The sequence below is a fragment of the Solenopsis invicta genome, chromosome 7, assembly GCF_016802725.1.
Source record: "Solenopsis invicta isolate M01_SB chromosome 7, UNIL_Sinv_3.0, whole genome shotgun sequence".
Lineage (NCBI taxonomy): Eukaryota > Metazoa > Arthropoda > Insecta > Hymenoptera > Formicidae > Solenopsis > Solenopsis invicta.
The window spans coordinates 14,830,319-14,849,378 of record NC_052670.1 but is presented as its reverse complement, the minus strand read 5'-3'; the positions used below and the strand labels follow the sequence as shown (position 1 = coordinate 14,849,378).

The 19,060-nt window shown below is 32.8% G+C and overlaps 3 protein-coding genes across 14 annotated transcripts; 2 read left to right on the top strand and 1 right to left on the bottom strand.

The window, feature by feature from the left end:
- Nucleotides 1-233: 233 nt before the first annotated feature.
- Nucleotides 234-5,274, bottom strand: LOC105199779 (mesoderm induction early response protein 1). 9 transcript variants are annotated; one of them, XM_011167004.3, is made up of 5 exons: nucleotides 4,458-5,274; nucleotides 4,169-4,304; nucleotides 2,843-3,904; nucleotides 2,447-2,574; nucleotides 234-1,755 (listed from the first exon to the last, which is right to left on the bottom strand). In XM_011167004.3, coding segments are annotated over exons 1-5 (1,971 nt in total). In that variant the 5' UTR covers nucleotides 4,460-5,274; the 3' UTR covers nucleotides 234-1,112. The 9 variants fall into 9 exon arrangements, with proteins under 9 accessions (XP_011165306.1, XP_011165307.1, XP_011165308.1 ...); XM_011167005.3 differs by having other exon boundaries at nucleotides 234-1,752; XM_011167006.3 differs by having other exon boundaries at nucleotides 4,169-4,299.
- A 1,201-nt stretch (nucleotides 5,275-6,475) lies between these two features.
- Nucleotides 6,476-11,567, top strand: LOC105199781 (RNA exonuclease 4). Of its 3 annotated transcripts, none has more exons than XM_011167009.3 (3): nucleotides 6,476-6,717; nucleotides 7,664-7,880; nucleotides 9,438-11,567. In XM_011167009.3, the coding sequence occupies exons 1-3, from the start codon at nucleotides 6,668-6,670 to the stop codon at nucleotides 9,996-9,998; spliced, it is 828 nt and encodes a 275-aa protein (XP_011165311.1). In that variant the 5' UTR covers nucleotides 6,476-6,667; the 3' UTR covers nucleotides 9,999-11,567. The 3 variants fall into 3 exon arrangements, with proteins under 3 accessions (XP_011165311.1, XP_011165312.2, XP_011165313.1); XM_011167010.3 differs by lacking the exon at nucleotides 6,476-6,717 and adding an exon at nucleotides 6,895-7,010; XM_011167011.3 differs by lacking the exon at nucleotides 6,476-6,717 and adding an exon at nucleotides 6,928-7,048.
- A 120-nt stretch (nucleotides 11,568-11,687) lies between these two features.
- LOC113004479 (dimethylaniline monooxygenase [N-oxide-forming] 2) lies at nucleotides 11,688-18,948 on the top strand. Of its 2 annotated transcripts, XM_039451436.1 has the most exons (9): nucleotides 11,688-11,946; nucleotides 13,363-13,631; nucleotides 14,672-14,810; nucleotides 15,134-15,395; nucleotides 15,678-15,781; nucleotides 15,867-15,954; nucleotides 16,045-16,208; nucleotides 17,473-17,828; nucleotides 17,983-18,948. In XM_039451436.1, the coding sequence occupies exons 2-8, from the start codon at nucleotides 13,438-13,440 to the stop codon at nucleotides 17,803-17,805; spliced, it is 1,284 nt and encodes a 427-aa protein (XP_039307370.1). In that variant the 5' UTR covers nucleotides 11,688-11,946; nucleotides 13,363-13,437; the 3' UTR covers nucleotides 17,806-17,828; nucleotides 17,983-18,948. The 2 variants fall into 2 exon arrangements, with proteins under 2 accessions (XP_039307370.1, XP_025993672.1); XM_026137887.2 differs by lacking the exons at nucleotides 11,688-11,946; nucleotides 17,983-18,948 and adding an exon at nucleotides 12,054-12,277 and having other exon boundaries at nucleotides 17,473-17,887.
- Nucleotides 18,949-19,060: the final 112 nt, after the last annotated feature.

Below are 19,060 nucleotides of genomic sequence, written 5' to 3'. Positions count from 1 at the left end.
AAATATTAATCGATAATGTAATAAACATATTCATTTATACATTATGTATTATATACAACACACACACACACACACACACACACACACACACACACACACATATATGTGTGTGTGTGTGTGTGTGTGTGTGTGTGTGTGTGTGTGTGTGTGTATATATATATATATATATATATAAAATGAAACACGACCAGGAGTGAAAAGGCCAAGGGGAATCTAAAAAATAATATTCAACGTTTTTCTAATTTAGCCTGTACTTTTTTATATCAACACTATTTATAAATGATTAAACATAATATAATATGTATCCAGTAAATTAAAAATATTTCGTGTCTCTTAAATAGTTCGCTAGGAAAACGTGAAATACAAACTATATGATTTTGTACACAGCCAACTACTTAACGAGGGAAATGAATTATTAGGATCGCTATTTATGGCGCATCCTTTACAGTAAAATAATGATCATGTTTCTATTGACTTTCATTTTATCTTTATCATTCCAACATTTATCAGATTCCACTTTATCGAACTGATAAATCGTTCCGTGAAATTTCATATATACCATACTTTTATAAATTTATTGCCAATCCGAGGACAAGTATGTCTCGAACAATCGTGATCAATTACATGTTAATTATGCAATACAATGATTTAGCCATGAAAGTTTACACTCTCACAATGTATAATACTATTCCACTTCTCTGTTGAATACTGGCGCTTTCCAACGAATCTCTTTCGAAATGCGTCTTTTTGTATCTGGAATATCTCTATGTTCATAAACAGAGAGAAGAAAAATAGAGAAAGCTACAGTGACCCTCGCTTGTCTTTGCCGCGTTTATCTCAGTTTATATCTTTAATCTTACATATAATATATGCTCTAATCTTCCACGCAAAAGCGCGTCCTTCCAACTTCCGCACCACTATATAACATCGCGCACTCGCGCTAAGGACAATCAATAATTATATTACGCGCGATACAGTATAAAAATATAATCCTTGATATTAACGAATATTATGCGTTACGACAATAGCGATGGTGCGAGTGCCGAGTTAGACACACCGCGCAAGGACATCCGTCGCCTTTCAGGATGAACACCTGAAGGTCGAATTAGACGCTAAGGGGGCAGATGAGGTAAAATGTTCTCAGGCGAGGGCGTATCGTGAGATTCATTGCTTCTGGATGATGTTACTCGTTGATGATAGTAATTATTAGAGACAGCAGTGGCGGCAACAGTGGCGGCAGGAACGGAACTAGTGGTAACTGTATTCGTCGAACCAAGACCTGTGACCATTGCTGCAGATGTAGTGGTTGTAGTGGTATTTATCGTTATCGTTGTGATGACTGAAGAGGTAGGTTGACTTCGGGGCGTTAGACTACTCCACGTTAAGGGATTCACACAACCCGATTCGGACGAGAGACAGTCTGAATGACGCGTCGATGACGAACAATATGTCGGTGTGGTCAAAGCGCTGGAATTGCATATTGACGAAGATACGGTAGTCGCACCTGACGTTACCAAGGGCGGTGGTGGTGGAGGCGGTGGCGGTGGAGGTGCCGTTGGACCATTAACATCTGCCAATGGATCAACTGCGTTTCCATCCCAAGCATCAGTTGATTTGGACTCATCGTTGTTAGTCACGCTAGTGCTCGATCTTTGCCGCTTGACGTCACCATATAGCAAACAATGAACGTTCGGCGAACTACTACGATCTCGCACTCCCTCTTGCTCCTCGAGGAATCGGTCCATATAGTCCCTGCTTGCAATTTAATGGTTCTGTCATTCACGCTTGCAATAATTATATTAACGAAAACAATTACATAAAGTGTATTAATTGGGTAATGTTATTATTGAATGTTATATTAATGTTATATTATGTTTTAATAGATTGCATATATCCAATACATATATCCAGAGTTGGATGAGTTAATATTTTTTAACTAAATCAAATGGAAATTAATGGTTTATAAAATTCATTTAGTTACGTTAAAAGTGAACAAATTAAAAATTAATTTTGAAAAGTATTTATATTAAATTAGAAAGTAATTTTTCGAAATAAAATTACTCAAAACAATTGTAAAATAAATTATTAAATAGATTTAATGTTTTATTTGTAAATTAAGTTTATATGGAATAACAAAAAAATATTCTTTTTTATGTAGGAAAGTATTTTTTCTTTTACAAATAAATTTCTAATTTGGGAAAAAGGTAATAAATTAAAGTTTATGTTTCTCAAAAATAACTAGTTAAAATTAAAAATTAATTACTTAAAATTTAAAAAAAATTAAAATTTTAAATAAAATTAAGTTGAAAGTTAAAACATTTAACTTTTATTTTATTTAACTTTTAACATTTTAACTATTCAATTCTAAATATATTTACTTAAGATATTTCAAAGTTTTCGTGTTTTAAATGTAAAATTCAAAAATTAAGATAGAGAAAATACTCACGTGATACCGGGATGAAGAGCATATTTTTTCTTTTCTAATCGCGCTTTGTACGTAAATATGTCATGCCGTTCCGTTTTTTTCCACAAGTAATAAAATTGTACTAACTCTCCAACCGATCTCGTTCTCACCTATAAAAAAAAAAAAAAATTTCTTTCACTATAAAGTTTACTGATATAGCAATAACAATTTGCATAAATATATTAAATTGTATCTCAATTAGCAAAAAACTTTTGCAATAATGTTTTTTTTTTATTCCATGCAATAGTAGCATTACCAAATAAATTAGTAGCATTGCAACTAAATTTTTGTACTTTTAGTAAGTTGGAAGGACTTTATTTTTAAAATTTACTTTAATCTTTAATAATTTAAAGTTTAATTTATATATATGCTGCATACCTTATTTTTCTGTATAAGGTGAAAATCCTTGCCATAAGTGCGCAATCCAGATTCAAAATTATGACATTCTTCTTCTGACCAGAGACTTACTGCATCTGTAGGAGGAAGTACGTTCATTCGACGTCTTCGTAATGCCTCTTCAAGATTGTAGCCGCACTGAAGTAGAAGATACAAAGCCTGCTCATCATCTCTAATATGTGAGCCAGCTGGCAATGAGCCTCCCTTTACCGCCGGAAGTTGCGCACGTTCTAAAAATTCTTCCGTATCTTCTTCAGATATATGGCTGGGATCCCATAACATTTTATCTTCGTTCTCATATGGCAAGGCATCGTCGTAACGACACAGGCCTTCTGGTATCGCCGCCTGATAGTCGGTGCCAACCATAATAGTTTTCTTCCAGTCTTCCTCGTCTGGACTGTAATCACAGTCATCCTCCTCTTCTTCACTCTGAGGCCTCGAAACACTCCGTAACAATCTCGAACTGCCACTGCCTATGTTCGCACTGACTATCCTATCTTCCGGACCATCAATCGCGCCACCGGCGCTACCCTCTTCAATAGTGCTATCAGCCGCACTGGCCGTCCCTAAATTAACTATACCAACGCACGCAACAGCATTAGCACTGTCCGTCGTAGGTGACGCTCTAGTTTTCTTTCCACTTCCACTTTGGGTGCCCGTCATCGAGCATTCTTCAACTTCAGCATCTTCATCGTCGTCCTCGTCGTCATCAATTCTACGCTTTCTGTTATCCCTGCTGCCAGGTCCAATACCGCTATTGCCCTTCGCTGCTGATCCCGTCAACGACGACGCCTTATCCTTCCCCTTTACCAGCATCTCTGTGTAAAACTGTTTAAGGTCCGGTTCGTTGCTGGTTGCATCAGCCTCGTCATCGTCGTCGTCGTCGTCCGCATCGTTGTCGCCCTTGTCCGAGTAACGCTCCTCGGTCTCAGGGTCGCCGCTTCCCGATGGCAGCAGCATATGATCAGAACTGTTCGAGTTCTCCGTCGAGGGATCACCGTATCCATACATGGCAAGAAGATCTTTCAGTGGCATATCACCTTCCTTGCTCAAAGAGACAGAAATAGATCATTATTACATCGAGCTTTTACTCTAACGAGCTAAACAACTGGAATCTCACTACGAGAACGCACTTTGAGTCCAAAGTGTTGTAGAAACTTATCATAATTGTAATTATTTATGGGCTCGACTTTTTCATTTCTCAGGCTTGATCCTAGAACGGTTGGGATCAGAAACTTTTGTTACAAAGTGACAGATGCGTATACGTATGTGCAAAGTGCCAATATATCAGATATCGCGACGATATACCTTTTGCAAGTTGGACAACTCGTTGTGAGAATCCTCGCTACCTTCTAAGGCTTCTTCCTCGTCCAACGTTCGTTCGTCATCAAAATCATTTACCATCATTTCTGTCGCTGAGCCCATATCATAATCTCGATCTGCCCTGCAATGAACGTACACCGTTACAAGCGACCAACGACTCGGCGATTGGCGGTGGCAACAGCCTACACTTAAGTCTACGTCTCCCTCGGTCTACGCGAAACAAGTTACGATTCCTACAAATTAGTACGCTACGTAAGTGGATGTACGCACTTACATGATTCTACAATCCCTATTCACCGAGATGGGAACATAACACACAAACGGTAATATACACACATCAACGCGTAGACGGAGCACCGGAATGTGTCACCACAACAGTACAACGACCACGCTCCCCAGCAGTCTGCGTTGTCCCTCCGCGCCACGGGGAGTCGGTGGTTCTAACTTGGGTTTAGCTTGACGAACTTGAATGTCCCACAGGGCAGGCGGGATAAAGACGTAAGACAGGTTTACATTCGGAACGTCACGAGCGGGCGAGGGGGAGGAGGGGGTCTCTAACCTCAACCTGACGTGACCACTTGTGTCACTTAGCGGTACTCACGACACCGGCGTCACGAGATCTGTCCTCTCGTCACGGCGCGACCTGACATTTCACGAAACGTCACTGGATATAGCCCGGGTAGCCGCCAGTCCCGTCGAGATGCCTCGCTCACACCGCGAGCGCGGACCTACGCGACTCCTTTCCCACCGTCCTCGTTCGCGGACGACAACAAACCCAGTCTCGACTTGGGCATACGAAACATCAGAGACACATAAGGCACAACATTTCATCGAGCAGAAAGCGTGCGACTCGCGACGTCGCGACGTACGTCACACGCGGGAGATCGCGAGTTTACAGGCGGGTCAACCAAACGACGCACACTCCATTATTTGTATTCGTCGCATTCGTTCCCCCCGAGCTCTGTGTGTTCGGAAAATGGACGCGACAGCCGAGCGCAGCCGAGAGAGCGTCGTTACCCCCACAAAAGTGCGTCGTATGTACTCGCTCGCTTCCACTCGCTTCCGTGAAAGAGAAAGATGGAGCGTCCGCGTGCGTAATTTCGGGACGCAACGTGATTGATCCGTAAACATAAGACATAACAAAGATGGGGGAGTATCGGAAAATATCTGTCGTGAATGGATGCATCCAGACGCGCAACCGCTCATTAATCGGTCAACTAGCAATTTAATGTGATTGGTTGGATGTATTGGCAACAACCAATCACATTTGCTACTTAGCTATCAGTGGTTCAATTTCCACTGAAATCCTCAATTTAATTCTATTTCAAAATTATATGTGTGTTATAAATACTTGATCAAACGAGAACAAGTTGCAAGAATTATTATTTTAAATTATTTGTTTAAAGTGTTTTGAAGGATAATTGAAAAGGTTTGTGAATCATTTAGTTTATTCAAGACTGGGTTAGATAGTTTATAAATTTAAAATTTTTTTAACATATATTTTATTTAAATTAAATTATGTTAATAGCTTATTAAGTTAATTTAGTTACGTTAAAAATTATATAAATTAAATATATGTATATAAATAATTAAAAGTTACGTGTTAAGAGTATGCTAATCCAACAAATAAAAATAAGTTAAAATAATGGATAGAAATAAATTTATTTTAAATTCAGTTTTTAAAGTTAGATTAATTAAAACAATTACGATATAATAGATCATCAAATAAATGTAATATTTTATTTTTAAATTAAATTTATATAAAATAATAAAGAAATATTGTTTTATATGGGAATGTATTTTTTTTTATAATTTTTTGTTTGTGTTATAGATAAATTTTCAATTTAGGAAATAAATTAATAAGTTAAAGATTACGTTTTAAAAATAATAACTATAGAACTAGTAATTAATGAAACTGATCAATTTTCCATTGGATCCATCAACTAAAAAATTTTCTATTAAATTATAGTCAGAGAGGAACCTAAGAGCGGACACTTCGATAGAAACGCTCCAAGGTCCATTTTCACGTCGGTAAGGTCCATTTTTTTATGGTTCTCAGCAGTGCTATGTGTTAATTAGATAAAAATGAACAATAGCTGTCTTTATCTAAGTAATGCGATATCTCGTCAAAGCGATATCTAATGTGAAGTTTATGATGATATAACGATGTTCAAAAATACAAAGTTTTCATTGAATATCGCTCATTACGTTCAATAGTTACGTGCGAAAATTATTAGCCAATTGGCAATGTGGACAATCGAGCGCCACTATACTGTGATGAGAGATTGAAATACCGGCATAGAATTCCACCATATGTTAGTGCATGTTCAAGCATTCATATATTATTCGTATATTATTTATAAAATTCAATTACAAAAAAGTCTCATCGTTCGAATAATCGATAAATTTTCAGTATTTCTGAAAGTCGAGTTAAGTTGCGCCTCATAACTTGCGCAACTGCAAAACTTAGCATCGTAGAGTGTAATGTTATTCTTAATAATCTTTGTGTGTTTCGTTGTTTGGATACTAATCAGGTAAGAACCGATTCGCTATCTTTGGCTGCACAATAATATCTCTGAAAGAAGATTTAATTGTATAAAATTGTTCTTTTGCAATGAAAGTAATAGTCATATTCTATAAGGTTAGGATTTCTACAATACCGACTGTAATGGTAATTTCCGCCAACCAATCATAGTTGAGCATTTTATAGAATACCACGTTAGGTTATGACTTTATATATGCATATATATGTTCTGTGGATTGTGCTGGTTGTGCTACAGTTTAGAATTCCACGAGATACGTTAGAATGTACTATATTTGTTCAAAGGTGTGGAGCGAATAAAGTTACAACTTCAAAATAATTAAGTAAACGTTATAATTACAAGAGATTTATAATTATATGCATATTATTATCGACAATGTTGTTATCAACAATGTAATAAAATAATTCTGTCTGCTAACCTTGAAATTCTCTGGATAAATTTTCTAGCACTAATTCAAGTTTAAAACTTAAAAATTTAAGTTTAGAAATTTTAGTACTTTAAAATAATAATTGATAAGATTTTGTATTGGAATAGTGTTTAGTTATTTTATCTTGTAATTTATAAAATTGAAATAAAGTGTTAAAGAAAATGTAAAAGAATTCTTTATATGTTGATGCTAATGTAAGAAAAATATACTCCAGGATTAATGTTATGTGCAGTTTTAATCAATAAAATGATTATTACATTTTGTATGTTGTCCAAAAGTACTATGAGAAGAAACATAGAAAGTTTTTTAACATTTATGAATTGTATTATTAATTCATAAATATTAATTTGTATTGTACATACATTACTCGAGATCTTTAAGTATACCATTATACAGTATACAGATACAAAAATACCAAATGTATTTCAATGATAAGATTAAGTAGTTATATAAACTGTTACTACTAATTTTTAAAGGAGGATAATAACAAGAAATTTTTTTCTTTTCAAGAATGGACAATGTATCGACCAGTACAAATAAAAAGAAGAAAAACAGAATGGCAAGACAACTTGCTCCAAGCACCGAACGGAAGACATCTGGATGCAATTGGGAGACATATAAGAATTTGTTTTCCAAGACGAAGATGGAAGAAAGTACCATAGAGAAAGACATCTCACAGAATAGGCATCCAAAGTTAAAAAAAGTATACACTACTCCACTTTATATGGTAAATATATTTGTAATACTGTTTTGAATCAATTTTATTTACTTTTTAGAAGCTGCATTGTTATTAAAAATTTTTTTTTACTGATTTTTCTTAAAATATCGTATAAGTGCAAAATATATTGATATTTTATTTTTTATTTTTATTTTTTGTTAGTGCGTAGCCTCTTTGGTGATAAGAAGGACTATATTTCAGTGATCAATGTTACATACACTTTTATTTTCAAATTTTAAGTGTAGATAATGTTTCTCGTAGTGTAGATTAAATTTAATTGTAGTTTAATTTACTTTTTATTTTTTTAAATTTCTAAGATATTCTTCAAAATCCTTTCAAATTCTTAGAAAAGAATAAAGAGTAAGTTATTTAGTAAGTGGTTAAGAGTAACCAAGATTAAAATTAATCTACATTGGTAAAAAATGGTCATAAGGCTTGTTTGCACCAATTAATTTTAATCTTGATTTAATTTATTTTTCATTGTTTTTTTATCTCTAAGAATTAGAAAAAGATAGAAAGCAAGTTAAACTGAGTTTAAAAGTAATCTACATTAATGCAAACTAAAATAAGTTAATCCATATTGGGCTTAAATTGCATACTTCTTGAATTTGCTAATATATTTTTATTACAAAATGTGTGAAAAGTGAATGTTGCAAAACTGCAACAAAGTTCTCAGTAAACAAAAATGGATTGAAATGAATTGAAAATTTTAATTCATTTGAATCTATCTGATTATCTACGTTAAATCCAATTCAATCTATAAAAATAGATTGAAATGGATTAAATTACTCCATGAAAATGAATGAATTTATATTAAATAATATGATTAGAGAGATATGTCAATGCTTCAAAAGGTATTAAAATGGATTCAAATATTTTTTAAAAACTAATATATATTTTTAAATAAAAACTTTCTGGCTTTAGATTTATTAAAACAATGCATTTCCTATTTACAATTTTTAATTGCATATCATTTATTTCACAGATCAATTAAAAAAAAAACTTTTTGATTTAATTGGATTAAAAAAATTACATTTTTTATTCACGATTTTGATTTGAGCAGCATTCATAATCAACTTTTTAAAACTTATTTCTGGATTGAAAGTCATAAAAAATGTAAAAAAAATTAAAAACAAATACGAAAGTTTAGGACTCATATGAATAACAATTCAAAATAGGCAAAACGAGCTTAAGCATCGTGCTGGATTGTTGTGTGCCAAACAAAAACAAATTATTCAGCAGTCATTTTCAGTAAAAAAATCTTAGGATCTATACAATAAACCATTAAATAATAAGTCTTATTACAAACTTAATGCATCAAATTAATTAATAATTAAAATCTCACCAAGTATATCTGCAACATCCGTTTGTAAAAAATGTACTTTATTAAATTTTTAAATGTATATAAAGGCATTGGGCTTTGAAATAGATTCTGTTTTTCAGAAGTATGCATTGAAAATGTTGAAATGAATCCTTTTCAATTTATTTTCGTTTATTAAGACAATGTTGACTACTACAGAATCAATTAATGAATTATATTTCTTGATATATATCTACTAATTGCAGGAGCCACAGAAGGAAAATGCCAAGTATAAAGAGGACAAGAAGAAAGAGAACAAGAGTCTGACAAAACAACTCGCCATGGATTGTGAAATGGTCGGAATTGGCGATGGCACAGAGAGCATGATTGCTCGAGTGTCAATTGTAAATAAATATGGCAACTGCGTATACGACAAATACGTTAAGCCGAGGGAGAAGGTTGTAGATTACAGAACGGCGATCAGTGGCATCCGACCGGAGCACATACAGAATGGAGAGAGCTTCAGCGTCGTGCAGAAGGAAGTGGCGGAAATCTTAAAGGGTTGCATTCTAGTGGGTCACGCGTTAAAGCACGATCTCAAAGTGCTTTACTTGTCACACCCACGAAGGTATTGGCGGGACACCTCTAAATATAAACCCTTCCGTCAGATATCCAAGGGAAACACTCCCAGTCTGAAGAGGCTCGCGCATGAATTGTTAGGCAAAGAGATACAAGTTGGCGAGCACAATTCCGTGGAAGACGCTAGGACGGCGATGCAATTGTATATGCTGTATAAAAATAAGTGGGAATCGGAAAGAAAACATTGATAAGTGAATCTTTATAGACAATATTATATTCGCAGGAAGATTTTTCTCAAGTCTGTTACAAAGCATTGTGTCCACAGACCGAAAAAATTAATATTTTCACATTACTTTTATTGATAAATGCGCACATTTATTTTTTAAATTCTGTAGCATATGTAACGTACTATATGCTTAAAAACATTTATCAATAAAAGTGATATGGAAATATTAATTATTTGTTCCATATAAAAAAGAATATGAAATTTTTAAAGAATTTGATAATCTCTCTAGGTACACATTTGCGAATGAACACCGAACGAACACGAACGTTTGCATCCTTCATTTTTTTATTGTAGTTCATCACCAGCATTCGGTTAGATTCGGTGTTCGCTATATGTGATAAATCAAGATTTTTTATATTTATACTATACATTTAAAAAGAATAAAAAAAAATTAATATTCAAACAGACAATAATTAGAATTGTACAATAAACGCGTTTAGAAATAAATTACATATCCAATAATTCGTAACTTTTATTATTAATTTTTAAGATTTTTATTTAGTCTCTTCCATTGTACTTTGTTAACCATCAAGAGATCAACTAATATCGGTATTGCTCTTATAAGTACGATTACGATACGATAGCGATAGAAAAAATTATGATTTGAAATAGATTTATGATTTATAGTTTGAAAAACTAACAATATTGTACACATGCACGAATCGTCTTTGATGTACCGCCTCCTAAAAGAATTGAGTCGAACACGAATCGAACATTCTATTTGTATTTGCTTTGGCGTATATATCTACTGAATGATAATCTTAAATGTTCGCGTTCACTCTTCATTCGGGATTTGTTCGCAAAATGTATACCCAGCTTTAGACATAGCTTGCTTACATGGAAAAACTTTATGTAGTTTCTTATCAAAAGAAATATATTTTCATCTTTATTCAATAATAATTCTATTTTTATGAATTAAGAGGAAAAAATATCTAATAAGAAATATATTTTCAAACTGAGATTTAAAATTTTCTATTATTATTATTATTATCATCATCATCATCATCATCGCAACAATTATGTATTGCTCTAATTTATAATAAATTACCAGCTGAAATCTGTTTTGGCCCGGAAGATTTTTAAAACAATAATAATATACAATGGATGATGAGCCAAGCTGGATTATCATGCTTACATTTATAAATAATACAAATATAATTTTTGCTGAAATTTAAGATTAAATTCTTTAAAGATTTTATATTGTTTATATATGAGAAAGTAATTATTAATTTGATACCTACTTTTTTGGCATATGTAAGAAAAGGAGAAACAAGAAGTCTATTCTTTTTGACTAAACTTCTTGCACAATTTATCTTTTCTGTTTTTTTTTTCTAACGTAAAAAGAAAAAGAGGAAAGATTAACCGTTCAAGTAGTTTAATTAAAATTAATAGGCATAAACTTTCTCGAAACTCAAGAATAATATAGTGCAAATTTCGACTATTTGACTATTGTATGATCATAGCTATGACCATGTTTAACTATATATGTATATTTAATAAGTTGTAATATATTTTATTTTAATTAATAAAATCGGGATACATATTTTATTGTAAAGTAATCACCTTCACATCACATAATATAATTTCAATCAGTTTTCTCTTCTTCATATTTCTTCTTTATAAACGTCACAGATTTTTGAGGAATAAACTTAAAATTAATTGGCATTGAGCATAGTGTTAATCATCACATTCAGGGATAGCAAAGTTGTAAAAGAGGTTGAAGGTCGAGCTTTGTGTTTATTTGTGCGGGATATACAACCTTATCGGTATCACTCTTGTATTTCCCCCTTACTTTAATGATCACTTGATACTCCATTCGGACATTTTTGTTTTTCGCTTCAGTTGTGACACATGTATCGCTCACTCCACTGGATCTCCTTCTGATGCTCACATTTTGTATTTTTCCATTGGTGAGTTACTAGATCGTGCTTTATCTCGAATTTGATTAACATGTCACACACGTTTGTCTTGTCTTATCGAATCTCGGCAAGCAGTTCTATTTGTGCATATGTGGCGCGTACATCTAACATAGAAGTTAATCGTATCTTCAAAATTTGATTCGCATCTTTGAGATTTAACCGACCGTTAAATGTGAAAAGTTTTAATAAATGATAAAAAAATTTAAGTAAAATAATATATAAATTACTATACCTTTTCCTAACGCATGATAAAAGTGTGTGAAAAAAAGAACGAGTGTTCGACTTTCGATTGAACCTGTTGCACCTTTCACAAGTCTAGCAGGTTCGCCAGAAGCCGTAGATAATCGATGCCGTCGTGACCGATTTCGACAGGAAAAGTTGCATAAACAGATATCGCGCTCATTCGCAGATCGTTATTCATTAGTTTCTCATTAAGTATATAGAGAAAATTTCAAAGCGGTACTTTTCTCTCTTCAGTTTAATTCACTTTACCTGTCCACAAGTCGTGATACAGTTATTACTATTTTCGAAAAAAAGTCTATAATAAAATATAAATGTATAAGAATATTTTGTAACACAAAGTGGAGACAAACAGGGAGAAAATTTAAAAAGTGATGTGTTCTAGATGATAAAATAAAAATCAAAACTAAAAAAATTATGATTAAGCTTTGCTTCTTGATTACAAATGTTTAATGTTCACGTAAAAAGTGCGCAAAACACGTGAATATTTAGACATTATAATTGAAAAACAAAGCTTTCACCGAAATTTTGTTATTCTTGATTTTCATTTCATCATCTAGAATCACTCTTTAAATTTTCTCCCACCTGTTGCCGAATATATCCTATAATAATATCTAAAATTATATATAATTTATATATAAAAATTATGTATAATTATATATAATATCTATATATTTTCTTTATCTTGTATAATCTTTTTTTGTCCATCTAGGAAAAATAACTTTTAAGAATAATTAAAAAAAAATTAATTTTGAAAACAACTTTTCTCTTGCGCATGTTAATAAATAAATAATGAATAGATAATTATTCACGCGTTTATTATCTATCAGAATACATTTATCTATTGTTAGCTTATATGTTTACTTACTTTTTCTTAGGTAAAAAATAAAAAAAACAGCGAGTATTAACAGAGTCTCTCGAAAAAAAAATTAACTCTATTTTTTACAAATTTTCAATTTTAATTTCAGCCAGAGCACAAAAGATTAGTTAATTTTATCGATTTTCTTTGTTTTTTTTTTCCCATTTCATGGAGCTGATTACGCTTTGACCTTTGAGAGACTTAATTATTCTTCCATTCTTATCAGAGATAAATTTCTTCTCCAAGAACGATATAAATAAGCGCGGTCCAGGATTCTTATATATTGTGGTTCATTAATTACGGAATAGGTTGCCGGTATAGCACTTTCGCTGAAAGGATTCCTCGTGTTCTGTGAAGCTTAAACAGCTAACAAGTGCGCAATCATGAGAATCGCCGTAATCGGCGCTGGAGCCGCGGGGCTCGCTGCACTCCACAATTGTATTTCCGGTACTTACGGCGATCAAGTGGTGTGTTACGAAAAAACAGATCAAATCGGTGGAACCTGGGTCTACCGGGAGGAAACTGGTTCCGATAGATACGGTTTGCCGATTCACACTAGCATGTACAAAAGCCTCAGGTACGATGCATATGTTTCTTTGCAGACAACTTTCGTTTTTTCAAAAATCCTTTTAATACAAACAGCACATAATAAATTCATCGCGATTATTTTAATCTTAAAATTTGTCAAAGTTATTACACTAGTCAATGAATAAATATAAATAGTAATATAATTACTTTTTCGAGTAGAAAAATTTTTTTATTAATTTAATATTCATATTTTAATCTAATCTGTGTGAAAATTAGATCTGAAAAATCTAAATTAGATTTAGGTCTAAAAAGTATCAATTTGCAATTTATTATTTTGAAGTCTTATACATTTAATATTTTTTTTAAACATTGATTTACTAGTCAGTGATTATTCAGTGACTTGTTTAATAACCTTACATCTTATTTTTATATTTTGCATTGTTATAAAAAGTTTTACTACATTATACGTAGAAATAAATCCTCGGTAAATTTTATCCTAGCGCCGGTGTATTATAACACTGGTAAAATACTTTTAAAAAAATTTTTTATATAATTTTATATATATATATATAAATTGATTTTAAAGCTGAATGTTTTTGGATCCATTTATAGGAATTGAGTAAAACACACTTTCTATGCCTTTCAATTAAGAAGTAGAAATAATTTTCAGTTTTAAAAAGTAGATTGCGAATACTGTTCAAGTCAAATTTCTGAATAAGAAATACTGAATAAGAATTTTTTAATCCAAATTGAAAAAAAGTTTTTCCATGAAAATGGACCGTGAATGCTACTCGAAAAAATGTGAATCAAAAATGCATTATTATTTCAATTCATTTTAATCCAAAAAAAGTTTTCATTTAAAATGTGTATAAGTTTTTGAAAATATTTGAATTTATTTCAATATCTTTAAAAGCTTTGTCATTTTTATTCATGTTATCAAATAAAAATGCATTTGTTTCTATGGAATCTAATCCATTTCAATCCATTTTCTTGGATTTAAAGTACGCATTCGGATGGATCAAATGAATTAAAATTTATTTTAGTCTATTTTCATTTATTGAACGGCTAAAATTAATTTACCTATTCTAGAACTAATTTACCAAAGGAAGTAATGGGTTATCCGGATTTTCCGATACCGGAAAAACCTGAGAGCTACCTGTCGCGCATGGAGATACTGCATTTCCTGAATGAGTATTGTGATCATTTTGCGCTACGTCCTTACATTCGGGTAGGTATATTCAACTATGAACAGAAATAACACAAAACTATATCTGCATTAAATATCATAACTACATTTTATCTAAATTATCATTAAACTTGAATACATAAGCTCTATTAGTAATAAGATAATATAAATTTTAATAAGTATTATTACTAATTTTTAAGAATAATAATATTATAATACTACATTAATTGTTATGTTACACCAATACATTAATATAGTAATGTAATAGTATTATAATTGTGTGAAAAAAATGAATATCTGGAATAATTATTGTAGTAGCTAGATGGTAATAGCATCAACTTGTTATGCCGTAAACATTCCGACAGCTGCTGCACCATGTAGAGCTGGTGGAGCCGGCTGCAGGAGACCGGAAGTGGTCGGTCAAGGTCAAGGACTTGCAGAAAGACACGGTCGCGACCGAGCCGTTTGACGCAGTCATGGTGTGCAACGGCCATTACTTCGAACCTAGGATCCCGAATATATCTGGCCAGAATGTCTTCGCAGGCAAACAGATACACAGCCACGATTACAGAGTTCCCGAGTTTTTCGACGGCAAGAACGTCGTCGTCTTGGGAGCTGGACCTTCCGGTATACATATTATACACGTGAATCACTTGCACTTATTCTTGAATAAGACTGATTTTATTTTTGTGATTCCAGCGATTCATGCAATTTCAGTTATTTACGTTTTTTTTTTTACAATTAACTTTAATCCTTTCCTTCAAGTTTTGTTAACGTTTGCGTAGGCATCGTTGCGTCGATATTTGTGGATATCTATATAGTTTTGGAGGCGCGAACGATTGAAAAACAAAATTTCTCGATGTTATCCGCGGCGATTTTAAAATGCAGTACGTTTCTATTCCACGGTAGGTATGGATTTGGCGTTGGAAATATCCAAGAATGCGAATCGCGTGATTCTGAGTCATCACCTGACCGAGACCATCGCCACCGTGTTCCCCGAGAATGTCGTGCAGGTAAAAGTGCATAAGCCCAAGAACGAAAATAGTAAAAATCACAGGGGAGAGGTACTTCTTAGCGGCCGTGACGGTTTCTTTTTAGAAAGCTGACGTAGTAGAATTGACGGAACGCGAAGCAGTTTTTGCGGATGGGACGAGGGAGCAGGTCGATGTCGTCTTCTATTGTACAGGTAGATCCTCTTCCGTCTTTATAGTAATTGTTATGGAATATTGTCACGTTCTAATTGAACTGACACTGTTTGAATTTCTTTCCTCAAAAGGCTACAAGTACAGCTTTCCCTTTCTCGCCAAATCTTGTGGGGTTCGAGTGGATGATAACATGGTCACGCCTCTTTGGAAACATCTGGTGTCCATAGAGAACCCTACTCTGGCATTAATTGGTCTTCCGTTTTACGTTTGCGCCTTTAGTATGTTCGATTTGCAGGTATGAAATTTTTTTGCTTATCATCTCTCTAGAATTTACATGACAAAATATTGTGTACTTACGTCTCTCCTTTTTGGAACAAATAAATTCATCTTTAAACGGTATTTCATATAAGGTAAAGAAAAAAGGCTGTGACAGAAATCTAGCTAGGAATTGTCAGAGTTAAATAGTGCCAGTTAAAAAGTTGAAAGTTAACTAACAAAAATTAATGAATAACTCAATAATTATTAACCTAATTAATTTTAAAAGAATTAATGTTTAACTTCAACTAATTACTTTTAAAACATAATTTTTAACTTATTAATTTTTTTTTCCTAAGTTCAAAATTTATCTTTGTAAAAATAAATGTAAAGGAAAAAATACATTCCCATATAAGAAACAGTAACTATGTATAATTGAAAAATTGAAGGCTTCTTAAGTTCATTCTTTTCTTTCTTAATTAAATTTTAATCGTAAATATCCGAATAATTTTAGTCCTGAAATAAGCTGCAAAGAAGAAAACAATAAAAAAATTTGAATTGTAATGGTTTCTGGAGCGAAAATAACCCTGTTTTGTTAGAGTTTTAGGTAAATAATTTTTAAACGAGTAATGGATCCAAATGAACCTTGCACGAATGTTTATTATAGTTTTGTTAGTATAAAAATTTGCGTTAGTTAGTAATGCTACTTTTTCATTAAATTTGCAAATTACGAAATGCGATTTTACATCTCAGCAAACATCAAGTTACAGTTACTGTTTGTTATAATTTCCCACTGCACAACGTAACTGTTATATAACAGTTATATTGCTGAGTAAAAAATTATAACAGTTATATAACTCGGTATTTGCTGAAAAAAGAATCAGGAGCAAATAAAAAGTTAAATAACCTTTAAACCAATAAGAGAAGTTTATTTTACACAGATTTTACATAGATATTCGAACGTAATACTAGAACAATCTATAAATTTTTAACATTTTTGGTAATACTTTGATATGTAACATATACATCTTTAGCTTAGCCAACTCAACGCCAAACGTATAACAAAGGCCGCGCGTAATCTATTTTAGACACGCGACATTCCAAGCCCGCGGGGCATCCGGAGCGGATGAGATTGTCCTCCGAGCGTGGCTGAAAGGAACGCGGTCGCGCGCAAACGGGGAAAAAAATGCTAGAAAGTCACCGTCGCGCATCCGGCGCGGCGTCAACCGGCCGGCCGGCCGACCGGCCGGCATTACTATATGCCATCACCTGTAAATGGTAATGCGATTACTTGCAATTTCAAGGCGCGATTCGTCCTACGACACTGGCACGGCGAGAGGCAGTTTCCCGCGCGAGCGGATATGCTGCGCTCCGAGGCGGAGGAGGCGGCGAAACGCGTCGAGAGAGGTTTGAAGAAGAGGCACTTTCACATGATGGGCCCGGAGCAAGGTCACTATTACGACGACCTGGCGAACGTCGCGGGGGTCACGGCGCTGCCATCCGTGCTGACGAAGCTCCACAACGAGAGCAGCATGCGCTTCCTGGACGACCTGGTGCACTATCGGCAGGACCGCTACAGGATCATCGACGATTACAATTTCGTTCAGCTTAACGCTGCAGCGGCAGACACGGATTAAATATTATTCATTAAAGGTTAAATAACTTTTAAACGTGCACTGGAAAAAAGTTGTTAACTTGACTAAATTTTTCAACTTGATTAAATTTCTTTAGTTGAAGTATTTATATATTTAATTTAAATAGATAAATACTTGAACTGAAATTTAATTAAATTGAAAAATTTTAGTCAAGTTAACAACTTTTTTTTCTCAGTATAAATGTTTTGTATTTTATTCAATATTTAATCCTAGCTTCCCACACTTGAGTACAACGTACCTTTTGCGACTTTTTACATTGCTGCAACTTTTTTATAATATAATTTGAAGACTAGAATTGACGTTAAAAAATCTTCAACTATCCAAAGTACTCATTTTTTGTGAATTTTTGCAACACAATTTTTCTTTTATTTTAATTACTTAAGAATAAAATATTTTTGATTCAGGTCTCGTTTATCATCTTTATCAGATTTTGAGGTATCGATTTTATATATTGTAAGCTAAAAAATATGCTTTCTGTTCAGAGATATAACATTTCAAATTTACACAAGGTTCCACAAATCCATAGGTGGGAAAGAAGGTAATCAAAAATAAGTGTAGTGAGCTAAGATTAAGATCATAAAAGAAATGTTAAAACCTATTGTTGTTCAATTGTTAATCAATTCTTGTTCTTTTTCGTGAAATAAATGCAAATGTTTTTAAACATACAAATAATTATCTTTTAATATTAATTAAAGTTACTTGTATAAACATAATTGTCTAGCTATAATTTTGTTATGATTAATTAAAACTTTTTTAATTCTCTAAATTTTGTACTAATGAAAATACCAACGTTAGTCTCGCTAAATATGTATAAAGAGGAAACATTTTATACATATTTAGTTATACACGTTTTATACATATTTACTTTTATATATCAACTGCACTTTTATTGTTACTATCTTATTACACTGTTCAATAAAAAATAAGTTTTCTTTCGAGCATAAGAACGAGGATAATCGTTTCCTGTAGTTTTCTGAGCATACATCTCCCTTCGCCAAGATACTCTAATAACGTCAATTTTAGAAAACTTGTAATTGAAGTCCCGAAAAAGTTCTTTGTAATGCCTAATATTTTGACATGTTGCAATTGTTGTTTTTAACTAATAAAGATTTAAAAATAAAAGTATGAATATGTCGCTTTATATCCTAGTTGTTTTACAATTTTATACAAGAACTCAATAGCAATATGAACTCAATAGCAATATTATCTCAATAAAGTCATGTATAATTTTATCTTT